This window comes from Lampris incognitus, chromosome 21 (genome assembly GCF_029633865.1).
Source record: "Lampris incognitus isolate fLamInc1 chromosome 21, fLamInc1.hap2, whole genome shotgun sequence".
Classification (NCBI taxonomy): domain Eukaryota; kingdom Metazoa; phylum Chordata; class Actinopteri; order Lampriformes; family Lampridae; genus Lampris; species Lampris incognitus.
This window is the reverse complement of record NC_079231.1, coordinates 11953765-11976441: the sequence shown is the minus strand read 5'-3', so window position 1 is coordinate 11976441 and position 22677 is coordinate 11953765. Positions and strand designations below refer to the sequence as shown.

Below are 22677 nucleotides of genomic sequence, written 5' to 3'. Positions count from 1 at the left end.
TGTTTGAAGACATTAAAATGGTAATCTGCTCTCAGTTAACATACAAAACTTGCACTTGTCCCAGAGCTTCCTAAAGCTGAGGTGTGAGAACGTAGGATTGTTTTTATAAAATGTGTGACTGCAGTTAATGGCCTGTATCAATAGCAGCATGGCTTTACTGGGGGTGACGTGGGGTCAGGACACGTTAGTGTATGTGCTTGTCGTCTGAATTCTGTGTGGATGCTGTGGAGTGTGAGACAAGGGTGTACGTATATCGGTAGATATTACAATTACACAACAGTCTATAGCGCATTAAGTGATGCGTGGCAGGAATATTTTTTGGGTTAATGATTAGGTTAAGGGGTTAAAGGTCAGGTTTGCATTGAGGTCACCCATCCTAAGAATGGATGTGACTTTATACGGTAAGGCACTTTGGATGAAAGCATCCTCCAGATGAATGGTGTTTAAATCAGTTATGCACTATTTTACCGTTCTGTACTCGCTTTTGGTGTTATGTTGGCGTTATATTTCCTGTCGGTTCACAGCAGAGTTTGTACAAGTAAGTAGCTGTTTGCCAAAGCTTAGGGGCTCATTTTACGTTCAAGCTGGTTTGCTGATGAATAATTTGCTGGATTAAGGTTTGATAGACATGCAATACGAAAATAATCTGTGGTTTTTAAAATGATTAGATTTATTAAAGTTTGTTATGATAAACATAAATTATTATGATAGATATTGTAGTTTTGAAAGTTGAGTTTGGTCAGAGAACATAGTTTATTGGGCATTGTTGTTTTATATGTAAATAGTCAACGTCTTTATTTTCCTTGTTTTGTTTTATTTATTTATTTATTCAATTTTTTTAGCAACTTAGCTTAGACTCTGGTTTTGAAAGAACTGGGTTTACTTTCAGAAACGATGAGCGTTTACAGTTTGGATGAATCAGTAAAGTCAAAGATGTTAATTTAAGGTTTAGAAAAGTGAAAGAGTTTCACTAAGCTCTGGTAAAGAGTTGACATGTGGAATTGTTGAGTCGCATTCTTCAGTTTCCAGCAAATCTTCATCATCTTTATGGCCGACTCGTATTTCACCTGTAGCATTAACATAAGTCATACACTGACAGGATGTCACGCTTGTGGTAAATCAGTTTGACCATTAATATGCATATTATATGTATATTAATATGTATATTTTCTTATCATGCAGTGTTGAGCAAAGTCTTCAAGCTGAGTTAAGAAATGGGTTAAATGGTTGACAGTTTAAAATCCGTCTCCAGAACTGTTGTGAATATGTAAATGGACATCTGTCACCTCCAGAGAACAGAGAGACTGAACGTCATTTAAAACGACCCAGTAAAGAAGTGGATCAGACCAAAATAGACTCCTAGGAGAGTTTCTCCTATTTTCCCTGTGACCCCTAAACACACATTCTGCACGAGTATGAACACACACACACACATGCACACAACACACACGCACAGTCACATATAGTCTCTCTGTTCTCTTTGACATAGTTTATTTTACTTGTAATGAATTTTGCATCAACTTGTCCATGTGCATAATGTTTATTTTTTGGTTTTGATTTTTTTTTTAATGATGTGTGATATGAATGTTGTAAATCTTGTTTTACCGTGTGAAACTACCTCGATTTGCCCACGAGTCTCTGAGACATGGCTCTTATGTTCTGGATCAGTTTGACTTCAGTTTTGCATGACGTTAAATTTGCAGCCCGAGGACTGATGTGAGATTTATAACAAGTACAGTCAATCTGTAAAACAGTGACATTGTCACTACGCCCCCTGCTGGTTAGAAATAGTGCTAACATAAACATGGTAGTAAATGTGATTATTATTGTGTTGTTTTTCAAGTAATGAAACTTGTCTAAAGGACAGATCCATCTGGGTCAGTATGTTAACGTTAATGATATAAAGCATTGCTCATTAGAAATAATTACTAATGATGTTTCTAGAAGTTACTTGGTAAGTAATACAGGTGATTATTTTGAATGTCCCTAAAGCTTCGTCAAGCCTCATTCAATACAGTTTTTCTTTTCCTTGAAATGCGACTCTGGACTCAAGTTTTGCCTCTTCGAATTGTCTTTTTTTGGATCCTATAGAGATTTTTATAGTCGTATTCCTATGCATCAGAGAATATATTTCTATCTCTGTACATTTAAATGCTTGTATGTCTTGATGCTAAAGCTAGCTAGCTGTTTACTGTACAGCAGATTATAGGTCATGTGGTGGTGGTCGGGCCGTAATCCTCTTGTCACTTTACATGGAGGCCGCTCTGGCTTCTACTGTATGTTTTGGCTAATTGTGTGTCTTTGTACTTTATTTTTCCTGTTATAATGACTCGTGTTGTGGTAACAGGTTCTCTAGTCAAAATGGTGTTCACCTCTGACCTGGGAACAGTCTCTGTCCACCGGTTCTGATTCAAACGAGTTGCTGGTGAAAATCCTCAGACTGATTTCAAGTCAGCCGAGTCAGAAGAAAAGGTTTTAATTCGGCCGTGTGTGCAATGCTGTACGCCATCCTCATTGTTTTGTATTAGCTGGAACAAATGCAGTCGTTGTACCTTAAAATCCAGGCTTTAATAAACGTCTTCCTGTTTTCACCTGTGAAATGTGACATGTTGAATCAGTGATCTGTGCTGCTCAGACTTCATGTGTGTGTAATTCAGCTGCTGATTTACAAAGATGTCAAACTTAATTGTATGAAACTCTTTACAAGGAGGTTTTCCTTTCAGGTTAGCTCTCGTCCCGGCTTTAGAGAGACACCTATCTGTCCACATGAGCATTTTCTTTACAGATGAATTATTGCAGCATTGCTGTCAGGGTTCACACTTTCCTCGGGACCTGGTCTCACATGTGATGCTCTGTATGTTACCATGCACGTCTGTACGCTCACCTTCCTGGTTTACTGACCTCACTACTGAGACATTAATTACTTGAAATGTCTCAACAAAGGGCAGCAGGCCAGCGTCATCTCTATCCATCATTCTTCCATCCTCATGTTTTGTCCATTAGTCTTTGTTTTCGTTCAAGTGAATTATTTTTCTTACGGTTTGCACCCGTAACACTTTTTTGACTGTTGTGCATTTTAACCAACACTTTTTTTGTTGTTTTTTTACTTTCACTCTGTCTGCAAATGCGCTGTCCCTCTCATCTTCCTCCTCCTCCTCCTCCTCCTCCCTTTTCTTTTTTCTTGCTTCCCTCCCTCCCTCCCTCCCTCCCTTCCTTCCTTCCTTCCTTCGCAGTGAGGGCTGTAGACGGGAGAACACCATGAAGAATGTCGGCTGTCGGAAGTACGCCTTCAACTCGCTGCAGCTCAAAGCCTTCCCCAGATACTACCGGCCGCCGGACGGAACCTTTGGGAAGGTTGAAACCTGATTGGACAATGTGACACACTGAACTGGAGCAGCTTAGTATGATTGGACAACAAGACCTCTGTTTTGGGAGGTTGAGGTTAGACGGGGTAGTTGTAGTCACCCTTTTCTGTGAAGCTGCAGTTTAATGGGACAACTTGGACAAAGTCGACATTTCATAGCATATCTACTGTCCCTGTGAGGGCTGCAGTCGGGCCAGCAGGATGTTCCACGTGTTGATGGCAGGATGGATCATCGTACCAATATTGTCCCCACCAAAAATCACTATCTTAACATTCAGTACTGTATTGGTTGTTTATGTCATATTCTCTATATGCATTATTTCAGTATGTTGATGTTTTCCCATGCAACAGACATACATCTACAGTCACTTTTACATCGTATTTCAGTGTAACAATCTCCATGAAGTGGAAAAATGTCAACTCACATGTTGTTGTGTGTTGAATGTACAATCAAGTTATCCAGACATCTGAAGTCTGACATGTTTATGCAATGATGTCTGCCTGCCCGAGAACTTCACAGATAGGAAGAAAATCCTAAATAAGCTTGTAAAAATAATTAAAATGGAATGAATTGCACAAAACAAACCAACTCCCCAAAGCATTTCTTGAGGTTTAAATCACATGACACCGTCCCACCTGTAGGACTTCTGTATGTTAGTCTCTTGCACCAACACTGTAGGAACATAGTCTTTTATTTGTATATTTGTAGGCCTTCTATTTGTATAGTTTATTAAGCAACCGATATTTACATTTATTTTGTAAGATATCAAGAAGTGTCAGGATGTTAGATTCTTACTATGATTGCTCATCTTCCTGGCTAATGTGCATTTTTATTCAGAGTGCTAACCAAGTGTGACCTGATTCCACTTTGACAAGCAGATGGAATAGAAATGCAGAATAGAAAACAGCATTTAAGGATTATTACACAGCTTTAAGCATCAGGGCATCAGAGTTGGTTTGGTAGGTAAGACTCTTTGCTAGGAACTGAGCTCATTTAAAAGGCGACCATTAATTCTGTGTTAAAATGAGGCCAGTTGTGTTTTTGTCATTCTATCTGTACTGTCATATGGTCCCAGACTGTTTTAACTGTCTCCAAACTCAGTATTTATCTGCATTTATATCACATATATATATATATATATACCACAGGACGGTATCTGTACAACTGCACACCACTGCACCGCCATGTCAGATGTAGATGGGAAAACTGAGCAGAACACATAATAAAGTTGCTCTTGTTAAATGGATGTGGACACAGATGGAAGCTGAGAGAGTACTTGTCCTTGTTTCCTTGTGTAAGCTTTAAACCAGCGTATGTTACAGATGAAGCTGTCACTATGTCTGTTCATAATTGAGTTGTATATTACATGACAATACATATTTTGACAAATCTGCAAATTTTGCCATTATGTGCATTTTTAAATTCAGTTTATCATTTATCACCGAGGTACACTTGAACGAAAAGTAGAAAAACATCACATACAGTAGAAAAGAGTATATAAATTATGTCTTACGGCACTTTCTTGGGCTCCATGAAATGGACAGTTGGACAAATGATGAGTGGGATGAAAACGTTGATGGAAATAAAATGTAATCCATCCATCCATCCATCCCTCCATCTGTTATCCAAACTGCTTATCCTGCTCTCAGGGTCGCGGGGATGCTGGAGTCTTTCCCAGCGGTCATTGAAATGAAATCATTGAAAAAATATATATAAATTAATAAAGGAAAAATAAAGGAAATAATAAATGAAAAAGAAAAAAAATAGTCATTGAAATAAAATGTAAAAGACCAAAATACAACCTACAGATTCTTCTGTATTGACGTGATAAAGCTCCATAATGAAGCTGCGGCCATTGAGCGACACCTGGTGGCTGAAATTTGTAACACGCATATCGGATATATGATGAGCTGTTTCAGACATGACGAAGGCTACATCATGTCAGCAGAGTGTTTATGGATATATATTCATCTGGAATTGTCGGAGCAAACGTTAAGTTCATATGGAGAACTTCAGAAGTAGGAAGTGAATCATAACAGTTTTAAATTCCAGTTTTTACAGTACACACGTCCAGCATCAGTATTAAACCCCAGCATCGGTACTAAACCCCAGAATCGGTACTAACCCCAGCATCAGTGCTAACCCCAGCATCGGTATTAAACCCCAGCATCGGTACTAAACCCCAGCATCGGTACTAACCCCAGCATCAGTATTAAACCCCAGCATCAGTATTAAACCCCAGCATCGGTATTAAACCCCAGCATCGGTATTAAACCCCAGCATCGGTATTAAACCCCAGCATCGGTACTAACCCCAGCATCAGTATTAAACCCCAGCATCGGTATTAAACCCCAGCATCAGTATTAAACCCCAGCATCAGTATTAAACCCCAGCATCGGTATTAAACCCCAGCATCGGTACTAAACCCCAGCATTGGTACTAAACCCCAGCATCGGTACTAACCCCCAGCATCGGTATTAAACCCCAGCATCGGTACTAAACCCCAGCATCGGTACTAAACCCCAGCATCGGTACTAACCCCAGCATCGGTACTAACCCCAGCATCGGTATTAAACCCCAGCATCGGTACTAAACCCCAGCATCGGTACTAAACCCCAGCATCGGTACTAAACCCCAGCATTGGTACTAACCCCAGCATGGGTACTAACCCCAGCATGGGTACTAACCCCAGCATCGGTACTAAACCCCAGCATCGGTACTAAACCCCAGCATCGGTACTAAACCCCAGCATCGGTACTAACCCCAGCATGGGTACTAACCCCAGCATGGGTACTAACCCCAGCATCGGTACTAAACCCCAGCATCGGTACTAAACCCCAGCATCGGTACTAACCCCAGCATCAGTATTAAACCCCAGCATCAGTATTAAACCCCAGCATCGGTATTAAACCCCAGCATCGGTATTAAACCCCAGCATCGGTATTAAACCCCAGCATCGGTATTAAACCCCAGCATCGGTACTAAACCCCAGCATCGGTACTAACCCCCAGCATCGGTATTAAACCCCAGCATCGGTACTAAACCCCAGCATCGGTACTAACCCCAGCATCGGTACTAACCCCAGCATCGGTATTAAACCCCAGCATCGGTACTAAACCCCAGCATCGGTACTAAACCCCAGCATCGGTACTAAACCCCAGCATCGGTACTAAACCCCAGCATTGGTACTAACCCCAGCATGGGTACTAACCCCAGCATCGGTACTAAACCCCAGCATCGGTACTAAACCCCAGCATCGGTACTAAACCCCAGCATCGGTACTAACCCCAGCATGGGTACTAACCCCAGCATGGGTACTAACCCCAGCATCGGTACTAAACCCCAGCATCGGTACTAAACCCCAGCATCGGTACTAACCCCAGCATCGGTACTAAACCCCAGCATCGGTACTAAACCCCAGCATCGGTACTAAACCCCAGCATCGGTACTAACCCCAGCATGGGTACTAAACCCCAGCATGGGTACTAACCCCAGCATGGGTACTAACCCCAGCATCGGTACTAACCCCAGCATCGGTACTAACCCCAGCATGGGTACTAACCCTAGCATCGGTACTAACCCCAGCATCGGTACTAACCCCAGCATCGGTACTAACCCCAGCATGGGTACTAACCCCAGCATCGGTACTAACCCCAGCATCGGTACTAACCCCAGCATCGGTACTAACCCCAGCATGGGTACTAACCCCAGCATCGGTACTAAACCCCAGCATCGGTACTAACCCCAGCATGGGTACTAACCCCAGCATCGGTACTAACCCCAGCATCGGTACTAACCCCAGCATCGGTACTAACCCCAGCATCGGTACTAACCCCAGCATGGGTACTAACCCCAGCATCGGCACTAACCCCATCATCGGTACTAAACCCCAGCATCAGTACTAACCCCAGCATCAGTACTAACCCCAGCATGGGTACTAACCCCAGCATCAGTACTAACCCCAGCATGGGTACTAACCCCAGCATCAGTACTAACCCCAGCATCGGTACTAACCCCAGCATCGGTACTAAACCCCAGCATCAGTACTAACCCCAGCATGGGTACTAACCCCAGCATCAGTACTAACCCCAGTATGGGTACTAACCCCAGTATGGGTACTAACCCCAACATCAGTACTAACCCCAGCATGGGTACTAACCCCAGTATGGGTACTAACCCCAACATCAGTACTAACCCCAGCATCAGTACTAACCCCAGCATGGGTACTAACCCCAGCATGGGTACTAACCCCAGCATCAGTACTAACCCCAACATCAGTACTAACCCCAGCATCAGTACTAACCCCAGCATCGGTATAAAATGACAAGCGTGATGTCGGACGTACCAACAGTTTCAGGCGATTTTCACCATTTGATGGTTTCTACCGCTCTGCGCGTGCGCACCCAGCTCCTCCTCATCAGCACCAGGAGGGGAGGATGGCGGAGGATGAGAAGGAAACGACGGACGACCTCAACCCAAAGGATCCAGGAGACGAAATGGGGAGAAGTCGGAGGAGCACGGTAACGTCCCGAACCGGATTCGGTGCTGTGGCGTTTATAAACGGTCGGTCTGTGTGTGCTACCTCACAGAGCACGAGGTCCTTCGTCCCATTTCAGAGCGACACGGGCTGCGTGCCGGACACGCTGCCGATGTGTCGCCACATTTGCAAACGCGCTGCGAACATGTTTAGACCCCATTAGCTGGCGTGGAGCCACAGCAAGTACATCCAGGCTGTTTCGACGACGACGCCATTTCCCAAACTTGTATTGTTTCGTATTTTAAACACACACCCACATGCAATTCTACAGCAAACCGATAGAAGCGAAGCGTGCTGAAATCAGCGTCAGCTGGGGGGGGGGGGGCGGAGGGATGGGGGGGGGTATGCCGCTACAGTAAAGTTACATGCATTCGCGGAGGGGGGGGGGGGAGCAGTACGAAAACAAAGCCAAAAAAATCCAACTTCGGTGATCAAACACATTTTGTACATTAAAATGCAGTGTGCTGAAAGTGCACAGATAAACGTCCCGACAAGAAGAAAAGGGCCAAAAAGGGAAACTTCTGTTCAGATGTTCTCGGCTTGTCTCGTCTCGGGTTTGTCATCCTGGGACTCGAACCCACTTCTCTGTCGGTGGGAATCAGACTGCAGTTGTCATTTTAATAAAAACACCAGACAGTGTCGGTGGCTCTGTGCTGTTGGTGCCTTCTCCTCCCCATTTCTTATTTAGTATGAGCGAAACAGCGCCCCTCTAGACGTTAACACGTGGTGAATGTCAGTCAATCTGTGTGGTGAAACGCTGTATTGCACCCCTACTGTGTCCGTAGTCATGTGAGTTGGCTTCATAAGAGCAAACTCATGAAGATAGGGCAAGAGGAGCTTCTGTTAGATCTAGGAGGAAATGGTTGGAAGAAGGAGAAAAGAATACAAAATATTGTTTGAATTTGGAAAAACGCAATGCAGAACCTTCCTCCCTGATCCAACTCAATATTAACGACCACATTTCCGAAAATCCAAAAGATATCTCTTGTTTTGTTAAAACATTTTATGAAAAATTGTACACCAAGAGGAATTATTTTTGTGATGCATCTTTATTTTTCCTCCATAAGGGAGAGGGCAAAGGCTATAGATGAGGATTCAAAAAATATGTGTGACCAGAATATAACTTTAGAAGGACTAAAAGACAATATCTCTAAATTAAAAAATAAGAAATCCCCTGGGAATGATGGCCTAATGTGTGAATTTTGTAAAGTGTTTCAAGACGACATTTCTGGATTTGCTTTATGTGTATTTTAGGAGGGAATTGGGGCTGGGAAGCTACCCCCTACTTTGTCTCAAGGGCTTATTTCCTTAATACCCAAGCCAGATAAAGATCCATTGATGATTGAAAATTGGAGGCCTATAACCTTAATCTACAATGATGCTAAACTGTTTGCTCTTATATTTGCTCAAAGACTCAAGTTATGTGTCAATACAATTATTGATGACTGTCAATCTGGATTTATGAGTGGAAGACACATAAGTATTAATGTTCACCTAATTTTAGATTTGATTGATTACGAGTTCATTAACGACAGTAGCTATATTTTGTATATGGATTACTATTGGACAAAGTTATTTTAAATGTGCAGTTCAGACATCATACGAAGGATGTAATAGCTCAGTTAAATTACCATTTGGTACCACGTCTAGATTTAATATTGGCAGAGGGATTAAACAAGGGGATCCAGCTGCTCCCTTCTTATTTCTGTTAGTCATGCCAGCAATGGTGCTTCACATCAACTAAAACCATTTCAAAGGTATCCAAATAGCTGGGAAAGAATTAAAATGCTGTCAATTAGCAGATGATACAACAATGTTTTTACAGGATGAAAAAGAAGTTAAAAAGCTATTGATTGTCTTGGTGCATTCTCCTTGGTATTAGGTCTAACTTTAAATGTTAAAAAATGTGACCTTGTTGCTCTGAAGGACAGGCCGAATGATTTGTTTGAAACATGTGGTATTCCCGTGAAAGATGTCATGTCATATTTGGGTGTCAAAATATGTAAAAATCCAAATGAAAGGGTGGAATTGAATTTTAAGCCACTGGTTGAAAAGATTAAAAAGAAATTTGATATTTGGTTATTAAGATATATTTCATTAGAAGGATGTGTATTATTAACTAAAAGTGAAGGGTTATCAAGATTGGTATATACTACGATGGTCATAGATATCCTGCAGAAATTAATCAAAAAAATTGATACTATGCTCTTTAAGTTTGTTTGGAGGAATAGACCCCATTATTTTAAAAAGAGGGTGATATGTAACCCATATTGTGAAGGGGGACTTAATGTCTTAGATTTTGGTACTTCCGATACTACATTCAAGGTCAAGTGGCTTAAAAATTATATCCAAGGAAAAGATAAATTATGGTTTAGTATTCCAGAACTAATTTTTGAAAAGCTAGGTGGTGTCAAATTTCTCCTGCAATGCAATTTTGATATAACTAAGCTCCCTGTGAAACTATCTAACTACCATAAGCAAGCATTAATGTCCTGGTTACTCATGTATAATCACAACTTTTCTCCCCACAAATGTTCAATTTGGAACAATAAAGATATCAAATTTAAAAATAAAACATGATTTATTGATAGCTGGGTTAAAAAAGATATTTTGTTGGTGACACAATTATTAAATGAAAGCGGACATTTATGTACCTATGCAGAATTTCTAAACAATTACGGATTTCCAGTTACTCCAAAAAGAAGTTAGTGTAGTTTAATGTGATATCATCTGGTCTTTTAAGATGAATGCAAGGAACTGACATGTTTGATATTACCCCACAGCTGAATTGTGTCCCTATGTTAGAGGGCATAAACGTCACAGACAGAACATGTTCTAACAGTCACATTAGGATACTTTGTCAGGGGTGCACAACCCCTCTTGCCAAATCATTCAGCAACTCTAAATGTGAAAATATTAGTTGGAAGTCAGTCTGGAAGTTCAATAAGAAATATTGTGTCACCAACAAAAGCAGAGAAGTTTCATGTAAGATGATACGTGGGATTGATCCTGTAAACCAGGTGCTTTCAGGATCCAGAGACCATAAGTGTGTTAAGTTATTTTGGTTCGACATAGAGTACTTCTTGAAGAGACTGACTGGTTCAACTACTCGATTGGAAAAACGAGATATTTTTTATTGTGATAAGAATGACACTGATTATAAAAACCTGTTTATCTTGAATCTCACTTTGTTGTATGGAAAATATTATATTCATAAGTGCAAGTGGTCCCAAAGAAATCCACACATACAGCAATTTAAAATAGAATGGAGATATTGTATTGACCCATTATGTGGTTTGAAGAATAGTAAAGCAGTTAAAACTGTAGACATTTGTCGAGCCTTGAGTGTTTGTTTAGTGCCGTGTTGTTGTCTTGTGTTGTGTTTCTCTTTGTGAGGTTGATCTGCACATGAACGAAACATGCAATAGAAAAAGACTTGGCTTCCCTTGGGGGGGGGGAGACGTTGAAGGATTAACCAATCAGATGAGGCGGCCGTCATGACGCGGCCAAATGGGAACCCTGCCGCCCTTTGACCTCGCCCCAATCAAATCATAGCGCGTTGTCAGTGTCATTGAAATGACAAAACCAAAAAACTAAGCGGGAGATTGAGCTGCTTTTGTACCGCCATCACTATTGGCAAGCAGTAGCGTGCGGCTGTCGAGGGCATTCTTATCACAACCTCACAAAGAGAAACACAACACAAGAGTTTTTAAGTTAAAAAAAAAAAACTTTTCTAAACTACCACTGCAGCAGCAACGGCGAGCCAGGGCCGAAACTAGCGCTGCGTGTGGCGAGGGGGAAAGGACTTGTATTTAAAACCAAGGAAATTATGTCCGCACGGAGCAGCTAGCTAGCTGCTAGCTAAACTGCAGCGGCTATTTTGTTGTGACGAGGTTGGCCTTCCTCTTCAAACCGGGTGAGTGAAACGCGCTGTGGGTTTACTGTTGATGGAACTGCCCCTGTAGCTAGCTAGCTAGCTAGCTAAGCTGTGCTGTTTTTGATGTGGTTGTATTGCTTAGCTGTATTGTGTCTTACTTGACTGGATTTAGCAGCATATGTTCGTCAGTCCACAGTAACCGTTTTATTGGGGTTGTTTAGACAGAAAATAAGCAGTACAGAGGGTGATTGTTTAGCAGGGGTGGGCAATCTTATCCAGAAGGGGCTGGTGTGGTGTGGGTGAAGGTTTTTGTTCCAGCCAAGCAGTTACACAGAAACCTGATCCCACTAATCAACTAGTAGAGTCTTTGATGAGGAACTTGATTAGGAGACACAGGTGTATAACTGCTTGCTTGGAACAAAGACCTGCACTCACACCGGCCCTTTCTGGATAGGATTGCCCACCGCTGGTTTGTAGCCTCTGCAGGTCTGGTACCTGGCGCAGAGTTGTAAAAACCAGGTCCAGAAAGTAAATGTTCAAACCGTGTATTTGCTCCAACCATGTTACTCAACCAGCTGATTTCATTAGCTAGTTTCCCTACCTCGTTGAGGAGTGGTGTTGACTAGAATCCGCGGGTGTAGTGAGTGGAGCAAATACATGGTTTGGACTTGTACTTTCTGGACCTGGTTTTTACACCTCTGCCTGGTTGTTAGTCTTTTAGGTCACGCTGTATAATGACCATGTGACCTAGCTTTAAAAGGTAAGTATGGAAAGTACACTATGTGTAGAAAAGTATAGGTTGTTTGTCTATGACGTCACGAACTACAGATGGAGGGCAAGAAGTGATTTTCTACATAGGAAGCACTATCACAAACTTTCGAAATGCCTATGTTTGGCGTCATTAACTGAGAAAGCACAAGGAGTTTTTATTGAGTACCAAAAGTTGATGTTCATGGGGGGGGGGGTTGACCGAGAACGCCGGAAAAAATGGCTCGCAAAGTCGTCTGCGGTCGGGAGGAGCGGAGTCGCATAATGCGCGTGTGCAGTCACCACTTCGTCAAAAAAAAATCCCTCGTCATAACATAAGATCATGCCCAACATGTCTTACTTCCTGTTTACACCTTCCTCTCATTATACCGTCTAAACCAGCACAGTTCGGCCTAAACTAGCTCCGTTTCGTCCATTATGCTTTTCACTTCCTGCCCTCCATCTGAATCTCGCGCGTCATCAGAATCACGTGACTGCAAACAAGCTAATTGGGACACGCCTCTTAATCATTGAATTCAGGTGTTTCATTCAGACCCATTGCCACAGGTGTATAAATCCAGCAGCGAGCCATGCAGTCTGCATTTACAAACATCTGTGAAAGAACGAGTCGTTCTGAACAGCTCAGTGAATTCCAGCGTGGTACTGTCATAGGATGCCACCTTTGCAAGAAGTCAGTTCGTGAAATTTCTCCCCTGCTAGATATTCCACTGTCAACTGTAAGTGGTATTATTGAAAAGTGGAAGCGTTTAGGAACAACAGCAACTCAGCCACCGAGTGGCAAACCACGTAAAGTCACACAGCGGGGCCAACGAGTGCTGAGGCTCATAGTGCGTAAAAGTCGCCAACGCTCTGTTGACTCAATAACTGCACAGTCCCCGACTTCCCCTGGCATTCACATCAGCACAAAAACTGCGCCGGGAGCTTCATGGAACGGGTTTCCATGGCCGAGGGGCTGCATGCAAGCCTTACATCACCAAGCACAACGCCAAGCGGAGGATGGAGGAGTGTAAAGCACGCTGCCACTGGACTCTGGAGTAGTGGAGACGTGTTCTGTGGAGTGACGAATCACGCTTCTCTGGTAGTCTGATGGACGAGTCTGGGTTTGGCGGATGCCAGGAGAACGTTACCTGCCTGACTGCACTGTGCCAACTGTAAAGTTGGGTGCAGGAGGGATAATGGTATGGGGTTGGGCTAGGCCCCTTAGTTCCAGTGAAGGGAAATCTTAATGCTTCAGCATACCAAGACATTTTGAACAATTCTATGCTTCCAACTTTGTGGGAAGAGTTTGGGGAGGGCCCTTGTCTGTTCCAGCATGACTGTGCCGCAGTGCACAAAGCAAGATCCATTATGACATGGTTGGGTGAGTTTGGTGTGGAAGAACTTGACTGGCTTGCACAGAGCCCTGACCTCAACCCCATCAAACACCTTTGGGATGAACTACAACGGAGATTGCGAGCCAGGTCTTTTTGTCCAACATCAGTGCCTGACCTCACAAATGCTCTTCTGGGTGAATGGGCAAAAATTCCCAGACACACTCCCAAGATCTTCTGGTTCGCTTTCCCAGAAGAGTGGAAGCTGTTATAGCTGCAAAGGGGGCACCAACTCCATATTAATGCCTATGGATTTGGAATAGGGTGTCATAAAAGCTCCTTTAGGTGTTATGGCCAGGTGTCCTCATACTTTTGTACATAGTGTATTGGTGTATGTCAAGCACATACAACTGGGTTGATAATACTTTATGATGTAAACGTCTCACTTTAAACATCATCTGAGTTTGTGAATGGATATTTCTTATACTACTGAATTTGTACTGTGCGGTTATGACTGAACCTGTGCTGGGCGATATTGTATAGCCTATATTTTGTACAGCAGGAAGCTTGATAATGGGCGTGTGCAAGTCCTGCATCTGTACGATACCATTTTGTGTAAAATGATACTGGGCGCTCTAATAGCTCATCGGGTTACATTACGTTGGCTGTTAAGGTGGTGACGTACTGTCAATTACCCCCCCCCCACCAAATAGACATTGATTAGAGGTAGTTTCACGTGGCCTCCTCCAAAAATTGAAAATACATCAAACCTTAAAAAATGTCTTTTCAGACGGCAGACGGGGGTTCGAGTCTCGCTCGCAGGTTGGAGATCAGCGTCGCTGAGGCCGAGAAGAGAAGCGGCAAAAACACCGTCAACATGCAGGAGACGTTCACTGTGTACCTCATAGAGACTCGGTGAGGATAAGCTGTCAGAACAGTCACGCTTATTCATTCATTCATTCGTTCATTCATCACCTGTTGTCTTTTCTTCCCTCTGTCACATGGGTTTTATGTCGTTGCTTTAGAGTTTTGTTTTTCTTCACAACTGTGTAAATAAAAATGGCCTAAGCTGACTAAAGTGTGGTGTGGCTATGTCTGTACAGATCGATGGACGCCATCACTGAGGGCCGGAACCCGGCGCCGGACTCGGTGTGGAGGAGATACAGTGAATTTGAGCTGCTTCGAAATTACCTGATCGTCACTTTCCCATTCCTCATAGTACCGCCCCTGCCCGAGAAGAGGGTGACGTCATATAAAGACTGCACGCCTCATCTGCTTTACGTTCCCAATGCATGCTTGCACGCGCTAAATAGTAATCCTGTCACAGTTGTAGTTGTAGTACATTTGCCACATAGTAACCATATCATATTTAAGAGTACATGTCAACCTGAGTATTTAGTGTCCTCCATCATTAAGAGGCGGTGAACAGGAGAATGGAAGTACAAAGTAATTTACTTAAACGTACCAGTACAACAGAACTATTAGCATAAGTACACTGTAAGATATGAAAGTGCAGGCAGGAGGAGGACACGGGTAATAAAATGCTGTTTAAATAATAGTGGTATTAGACTCGTTAGCGGTAAAGTACCTGTTCTTCTCTTTTCACATGGATGTCCACAGCTGGTCGATGTTACTTGACAGAAATGCTTTGTGTGTGTGTGTGTGTGTGTGTGTGTGTGTGTGTGTGGTAAAGGCCGAGTTTGTGTGGCACAAGCTGTCGGCAGACAACATGGACCCTGACTTTGTGGAACGGCGCCGGGTTGGGCTGGAGAACTTCCTGCTGCGTGTGGCGTCTCATCTGGTTCTTTCTGGCGATGAAATTCTCTACAGATTTCTGACCGAGGTACATGTCCATCCTGTCTCTCCAGTCTGCAGAGTAAAATGACTGAATTACTGATGTAGTACCAAACACATGCTGGAGACTAAAAGCTGTATTGGAAGGGGAGATGAAATGTAAAGCCTGCACCTTGTTCTTCATGACAGGAACACGGCTGGAAGGAGGTGGTCTATGAGACGGGCTTCCAGGCTAAAGTACGTCCACCCTGTTCTGTTTCCCTTCACTTTGTTCTTCTGATGGTCTTCATGGTTTATCATGGATTTATTGGCTCTTACTCTCACTTCTGTCATCAAGGCAAATGTTATATCCTTTATCCTACACTTTGGAAACTGAGTTTACAAAGGGCTGTGAAAATGAATTTGTTTTTTTTTATCTGTATTTGAGGAAATGGCATGTTGTGTTGTCTTTCATTAGTTTGTGTGGTCGGCTTTCATTCATATGAGTTTTCAAATGGGACACATGTGAACCAAACATCACTGAATGCATCTTTATTGACAGGCAGACTCCAGACTGCGAGCGCTGAGCGCCACCTTCAGGGTGAGAAACCCAGATAAGTAAGTCTGTCTGTCTTGGCAGTCTGTCTATTCATCTGTCTGTCTGTCTTGACAGTCTGTCTGCCTGTATTCATATTCAATTCAGTTTATTGTCATTGAAAACAATGTGCAGGTACATGTTAAAAATTAAATCAGGGCTATGGCTTCACCAAATGGTGCAAGACAGACACAGACAAACACAGTATAAGATATACACACATGAAGACCAAAAGCTAAAAATAAGTTAAAAAAGAGCTGGAGTACAAAATATTTAAAAATATCTACAGACATTCAGTGGGTGGCCAGGTTCAGGTGGGCAACAGCTTGTGGAAAGATGTTTTTGAGCCTGGTAGTGCGGGCTCTGAGGCTCCTGTAACACCTCCCAGAGTGCAGAGGGGAGAACAGTCCATTGTTGGGGTGGGTGGGATCTCTGCTGATGCTGAGACCCCTTCGAAGGCAGTGTTTGTGATAAATGTCTTTTGTGGCTGGGAGCTGGGTACCGGTGGTATGCTGGGCTGCCTTGATGACCCGCTGCAGAGCTTTCTGGTCTACTGAGGTGCAGTTGCCGTGCCACACTGAGATGCAGCTGGTGAGGATGTTCTCTATGGTGCAGTGGTAGAAGTTGGTGAGCATTTTGGGGGATAGATGGGCACTCCTCAGGAAATGCAGGTGTTGTTGGGAGTTTTTCACAAGGGCCTGGGTGTTTAATGTCCAGGAGAGGTCCTCGCTGTTGTGGAGTCCAAGGAATTTAAAGCTGGAAATATGCGCCACATCCACCCCATTAATGTGTATGGGGTAATGGCTGCAGCTTCTAGACCTCCTGTCCACAATCAGCTCCTTCGTCTTCTGCACATTGAGGACAAGATTGTTGTTAGTACACCATGATGTGAGGTGCTGAGTCTCGTCGTCCCTGTAGGCTGTCTCGTCATTGTTGGTGATACGGCCAATGACTGTGGTGTCATCTGCAAACTTAACTATAACATTCGTGGGTAAAGGGGGAGAAAAGGAGGGGGCTCAGAACACAGCCTTGAGGGGCACCTGTGCTGAGGGTCAGGGTGGAGGAGGTGTGGTCACCAAACCTAACAGACTGAAGTCTGTTGGTCAGGAAGTCGAGGGTCCAGTTAGAAAGAGAGGGAGGGGTTGAGGCCAAGGGAGAGGAGTTTGGTACTTAGTTTGGCAGGGATGAATGTGTTGAAGGCAGAGCTATAATCTATAAACAGCATCTGGATGTATGTGTTAAGTTCAAGGTGGGTCAGAGCAAAGTGCAGGGCAGTGGCATCCTCAGTAGACCTTTTGGGACGGTAGTCGAACTAATGGGGGGGGGGGGGATATCTGTCCATCTATCTGTCTGTCTGTCTTGACAGTCTGTCTATTCATCTATGTACTTGTGCTTTCTATCATTCAGACGCTTCATGGAGATGAAACATTACAGTGATGAACTGCAGTCTCACACTTCTCAGCTGCTCCGAGCACGAGCAGTAAGTCACTCGTGCATGCATGCGTGCGTGCACACATACACACAGACGTACAACTAAATTGTCTATATTTTTATCTTTCTGCTTATGTCAGTCTCTCTGTCCATATCCGTTAGTTATGTAGAAATCCTCTGAGAAGTGATGTTTTTATTTTGTAAATGCACTGTGCATGTCTAGAATAAAATGCCTGTTAGAGACACACACACACACTTATCTACGTGGTGGATGCCCTCTCTAAGCCGCTGTTTTCAACTTGGGTGTGGTTGTCATGTAAACAAACTGACTGATGCCATCTTTCTCTCTTCAGAAGGTGGCCGACAGACTGTACGGTGTTTACAAGGTCCATGGGAACTATGGACGAGTCTTCAGGTACGATGCCACGACTGTATCAGAAAACACACACCACAAGTTTATCTTCATAACTGAAGTTCCCTGAGGAGGGATGAAACGACTGAATCTTACTTCCAGTGCATTTACATGAGAAAGCTGCAGAAAGGTGGACAGATAGAAATAATGTTGATAAGAGGAATATCATGATGACCACATCATGTAGCCAGATGGAAATACCAACACAGAGCAGGCTTAAAATGGACCTATAAAAGACATTGAAGTGTGTGTGTGTGTGTGTGTGTGTGTGTGTGTGTGTGTGTGTGTGTTCATTGCAGTGAATGGAGTGTCATTGAGAGAGAAATGGGAGACGGACTACAAAGCGCCGGTCATCATATGGATGCGTGAGTATCGATACCCATTTTGTGTGTAGTTCAAGTTCGCACCGATGCTGTTTTAAGTCTTCTTGTCTATGCATGATGGACTTTCCCAACGGGGTGAATACAGTTCATCTTGATTCATCTGGTTGTTGCAATGTTTGGTGTGTTGCGTAGTTAAAGACGTGTTGTGTTGTCTTTACGTAGCTATGCTGCCTCCATAGACGACATCTTGGAGGAAGAGGAGCACTATGCCGACCAGCTGAAAGAATACCTCTTCTATGCTGAGGCCCTGAGGTAAACTGTTCAGTATAAGTACACAAGGAAAGCAATGGCGACGAACATGCGCTCAACATGTGCTTGCTCTTCACAGCAGTCCTGCGGCAGTGGTTTAAAGGTGGTGTCTTGTGTCTGTGCAGGGTGGTGTGTCGGAAACATGAGCTGACCCAGTTTGAACTGGAGGCGGCCACCCAGGACCTCCTCTGCAAGAAGACACAGCGTGAGGAGCTCGCCACAGGGGTCCGCCATGTTATTCAGATCTCTCTGTTACCCCCCCCCCTTTACTATTTTATTTTGTTTTACTTCTTTTACACAATCGGTCTACAGGATGAACTGTCTGGTGCCAGTTTTACACATTGCATATTTGTATATTGCACATACTATATACATATGTAGTAGTTCACGGTCTCACTTATTTTTTACATATTAAGTAGTGTCAGTTTTATTTGATTATTGAGATGTACCTCTTATTTATATACAGATAATATGCGTGTCCAGCTGTGGTGGTGTTTGAATCAGGAGTGTCTCGTGTTCCTCCTCAGATTGTTCCGACGTTCTCCTTTAAAGGAATGACCTCCAAGTTGTTTGGCCAGGAGGCTCCAGAGCAGCGGGAGGCCCGGCTGAAGCTCCTGGAGGAGCAGATCAGTGAGGGAGAGGAGGCAGTGAAGGAGAAGATAGAGGAGCGCCGGTGAGTCCTGAACCGTGAAAACACAACCAAATATAATCACAACCAATCTAGATCGATTGGAAGACTCCTCTTACCTTCATGAAAGTTTGGTTGAAAATTAATGGTCTTACAGATAATTGCTATTAATGACTTAATTATCTTTTTTTTGCAGTTATAGTGTAAGCTTGATAATGGTGTAATATTACACATACACTATGTAAGAAAGAGACATTTATTGACTAAGAACACCAACTGAGGCTTCTATTTGCTGTTTAGGCTTTGTGAAGAAAAAGCCTGTTACTGAATGATAGAAAGAAATGACTGAAAATGAGCCGCTAACATCATGGAACCAGAGGTTGAAGACAGTTAATGAAGAAGCAAGTTTGATTTGTGTGAACACAAATCCATGTTTCTATCCAAATATTTTCATCCTATCATCTAATCAGAAAAGCTGAATGGAAACAAACTGGACGAAACCTCCACACCTATCAAATAGGTCTTGAACTTGCTTGAGGTGTTTTTATTTTTAATTGATAAAGACTTGATGTGACATGCACATGATGGAAACCTGTTGAATGAATGATGTAGTGAATATAACATGACACATCCTGCTTTCAGCTCCCATTGCACTGCACAACTACTCTAAACTAGTGTTAAGCAGCATCTGTGAATGATCTCCAGAGGGAGCAGTGTGACCATGTGTTTACTGGAAGGTCTTTGTCACCTGCACATTCCACATCTTCACAGGGCATGTTCAACACAAATACACGGCAGAATCGGCAGACTGCACCTGTCTGCCTATGCCCATTCTTGGTAAAAACAAATGGTTGTGTGTGTCCCTGCAGAGAGCATGTTGAAGGGGCCTGGCTAGACATACAGCGCTTTAAGAAGGAGAAGGATAAGGACCTAAGAGATGCCCTCATAACCTTCGCCCTTATGCAAATCAGCATGTGTAAAAAGGTCAGTCATCCATCCCAGTGTTGCACTACACACAGAGGACCTTCATAAACGAAAGAAACGTTAAGAAAAAAAAGTCCAGATAGGTTGTGGACAGGTGCCATACGTACTAGAATGACCAAGATGGTCATTATGGCCGTTTTGGATTTTTAAAGTTTAATAACTTTGTGGGGGGGGGGGGGGGGGATACAGACCTGCTGCTCCCTGAATGCTTCTAAAATCAGAATTGGAATACTTTATTCATCCCTTTGGGGAAATTGGGTAAAATTGCATATATTTGCCTTTAAATGAGTTTTAGATCAATTGTACCACAAAAAAAAGTTAAGTTCTACCTAAAATGACCGCTTGTAATTTGCGTGTGATCGTGTGCTTTCCAACTATGTGGTTGCACACCTGAGTCTACAAATCAAGGTCCTTCACAAAGACTATTGGTTGACTGCTTGCATGTTGCGCATCCCTGACAGGTCATACAATCAAGAAACTTTAGATCAGCAAACTGATCTCCTGTCTCAATCTAGGCCCCCTCTACCAGTGTAGAGAATTTGGTGAAGATTGGAGAAATGTGACATTTTCAGCCAAAAAAACAAAAGGTAGTACCCCTTTGTGTTTTCTCTTTTTGGCTGAAAATTTGGATTTATCAGATTTTCACGAAAATTACTGTACATGTAGGGGGTTGATGGATTAAGACATAACGGCAGGATTTAATTTCACAACTTCGTTCCTGTGTCGCTCTCGTGAGGCAACACTACACCCTGCTGTCTTAAACTAGCACGACCATGCCAGCCATTTTGACCGTTTTGGAAGTTTAATAACTTTTTTTTTGGGGGGGGGGGGTAGGGTTGTATAGCAGCAATGGGCAGCTGCAGAACCCGGGGACCAACTCCAGTTCTTCTTTCCATTGCCTTGCTCAGGGGCACAGGCAGCAGTATTAACCCTAACATACATGTCTTTTTTTTTTATCTTAAATGATCTCAATGAACATATGATCAAGCATGAATGTTGTCATATGGGTTACATATGATGGGTTGTGGATTGGTGGTATATGGGTGTATATATGCTATAGTGTGGACAATATAATATAATCAGTATGGTCACAGGTATAAACCATAACAAAACTCCATGTAGTATTGACATAAATGTTGTGCTCACTTCCATGTCCTGTTGTTCCATTTACTACTACTTTTTGTGTGTGTGATGTGTGAAAGTGCTAGAAGTTGCTGTGTACCGGAGTCAAATTCCACGTGTGCATATAGACACACCTGGCCAATACAGTGGATTCTGATAAAATTAGCTGCCATGATTTGATCTAATTAAACGCTTTGTGTAATCTCTTGACTTTTTGTCCCCGTCTGTCGCTCGCTTGTTCTCTCTGTTTGTCTGTCTTGCTTGCTCTGTCTGTCTATCTTGCTCGCTGTCTCTGTGTTTCTCTCTGTAGGGAATACAAATGTGGAGCAACGCCAGAGAGTGTTTTCTTAAGATGTAAAGGCTGAGCAGCTTTGCAGCAGGTTTTATCAGTGGTGAATTTTGCGGCTCGGCGTCTTGTAAAAAAACTGTTTCAACCTCTTGGTCTTTGAGGAGAAACTGCAGCTTCTTACCTCCAGATCTTGTTTTTTTTTCTGGATCCAGGCCTGTGTGGACTTGATGACTCTCTTAAACTGGGAGACGTGAATAATTTTTATGAATTTACCAAAATTAACTGAAGGCAAACTGCTGATGGAAGTTTCTGGGGGGGGGGGGCGGGCAGGCAGATTTTTGAAGTGTGATTCGGGGTTTTCATTGGAACTTTGCTGGGCATTAAATGTTGGACACAACCTGAGACGTTGATTTGCATCGTGGAGGTTTGTCATTTTCTACATTACTGGACTATGTTGACTAAACGGTGAATATAGTTGTACACAAATACACTTCTGACTGCTTTCAACTGCAGAGACTGCTGATGTGTCAGTTGAACCTGCGCACGTTGTAAAAATCATTTACATGGAGGAACTTTAAGAAGACGTGGCAACCGGACACACAAGTTGAGATGTCGGAGTGTCAGCACGAGGTGGATTTTTTGATATCACTGATTGAATTAACCCTGATGAGTGAAATAACATTTATACTGAAGAGGTTTTTTTCTGTTCAAAAACACTGTAATCCCTCAAGTATTTACAGGGTTGGGGTTGACCCTACATCTGTCAGCCGAACCTCAGTCTGTGTATGTTGCTGCTTGTTCACCTGTGTCACTTAAGTCACAGATCTTTTGACCTGTTTTCATCATGGCTGACAAACGCGACTCTCTCATGATGTGTAGTGTTATTTCAGATTAAAAACAAGTTCCATTTCCTCCTTTGTTTGTCATTGACATACAGCCTGTCTTAATCTAGGC

The 22677-nt window shown here is 43.0% G+C and overlaps 2 protein-coding genes across 6 annotated transcripts in view; both read left to right on the top strand.

The window, feature by feature from the left end:
- The window catches only part of LOC130131835 (inositol polyphosphate-4-phosphatase type I A-like), a 78524-nt gene extending 73771 nt beyond the window's left edge, over window positions 1–4753 (top strand). For all 5 annotated transcript variants that reach the window (XM_056301614.1, XM_056301617.1, XM_056301615.1 and 2 more), the window contains one exon: window positions 3234–4753. In XM_056301614.1, coding sequence (XP_056157589.1) covers window positions 3234–3366 — 133 coding nt within the window. In that variant the 3' untranslated portion in view covers window positions 3367–4753. The remainder of the gene's footprint in view (window positions 1–3233) is intronic.
- A 3047-nt stretch (window positions 4754–7800) lies between these two features.
- On the top strand, window positions 7801–22011 carry LOC130131691 (sorting nexin-4-like). The gene is made up of 14 exons (XM_056301474.1): window positions 7801–7885; window positions 14648–14772; window positions 14961–15099; window positions 15551–15700; window positions 15841–15888; window positions 16193–16248; window positions 17633–17705; window positions 18010–18071; window positions 18368–18433; window positions 18614–18703; window positions 18826–18925; window positions 19228–19373; window positions 20198–20312; window positions 21745–22011. Exons 1-14 carry the CDS (start codon window positions 7802–7804, stop codon window positions 21790–21792), a joined length of 1302 nt encoding a protein of 433 aa, XP_056157449.1. The 5' UTR covers window position 7801; the 3' UTR covers window positions 21793–22011.
- The last annotated feature ends 666 nt before the right edge of the window (window positions 22012–22677 follow it).

Coding starts and splice junctions, on each gene's coding strand:
- LOC130131691 (XM_056301474.1), top strand. CDS start 7,802: ATGGCGGAGGATGAGAAGGAAACGACGGACGACCTCAACCCAAAGGAT. Junction 18,926..19,227: donor GTGAGGAGCTCGCCACAGGG/GTCCGCCATGTT, acceptor GTTCCTCCTCAG/ATTGTTCCGACGTTCTCCTT. Junction 20,313..21,744: donor AAATCAGCATGTGTAAAAAG/GTCAGTCATCCA, acceptor TTCTCTCTGTAG/GGAATACAAATGTGGAGCAA.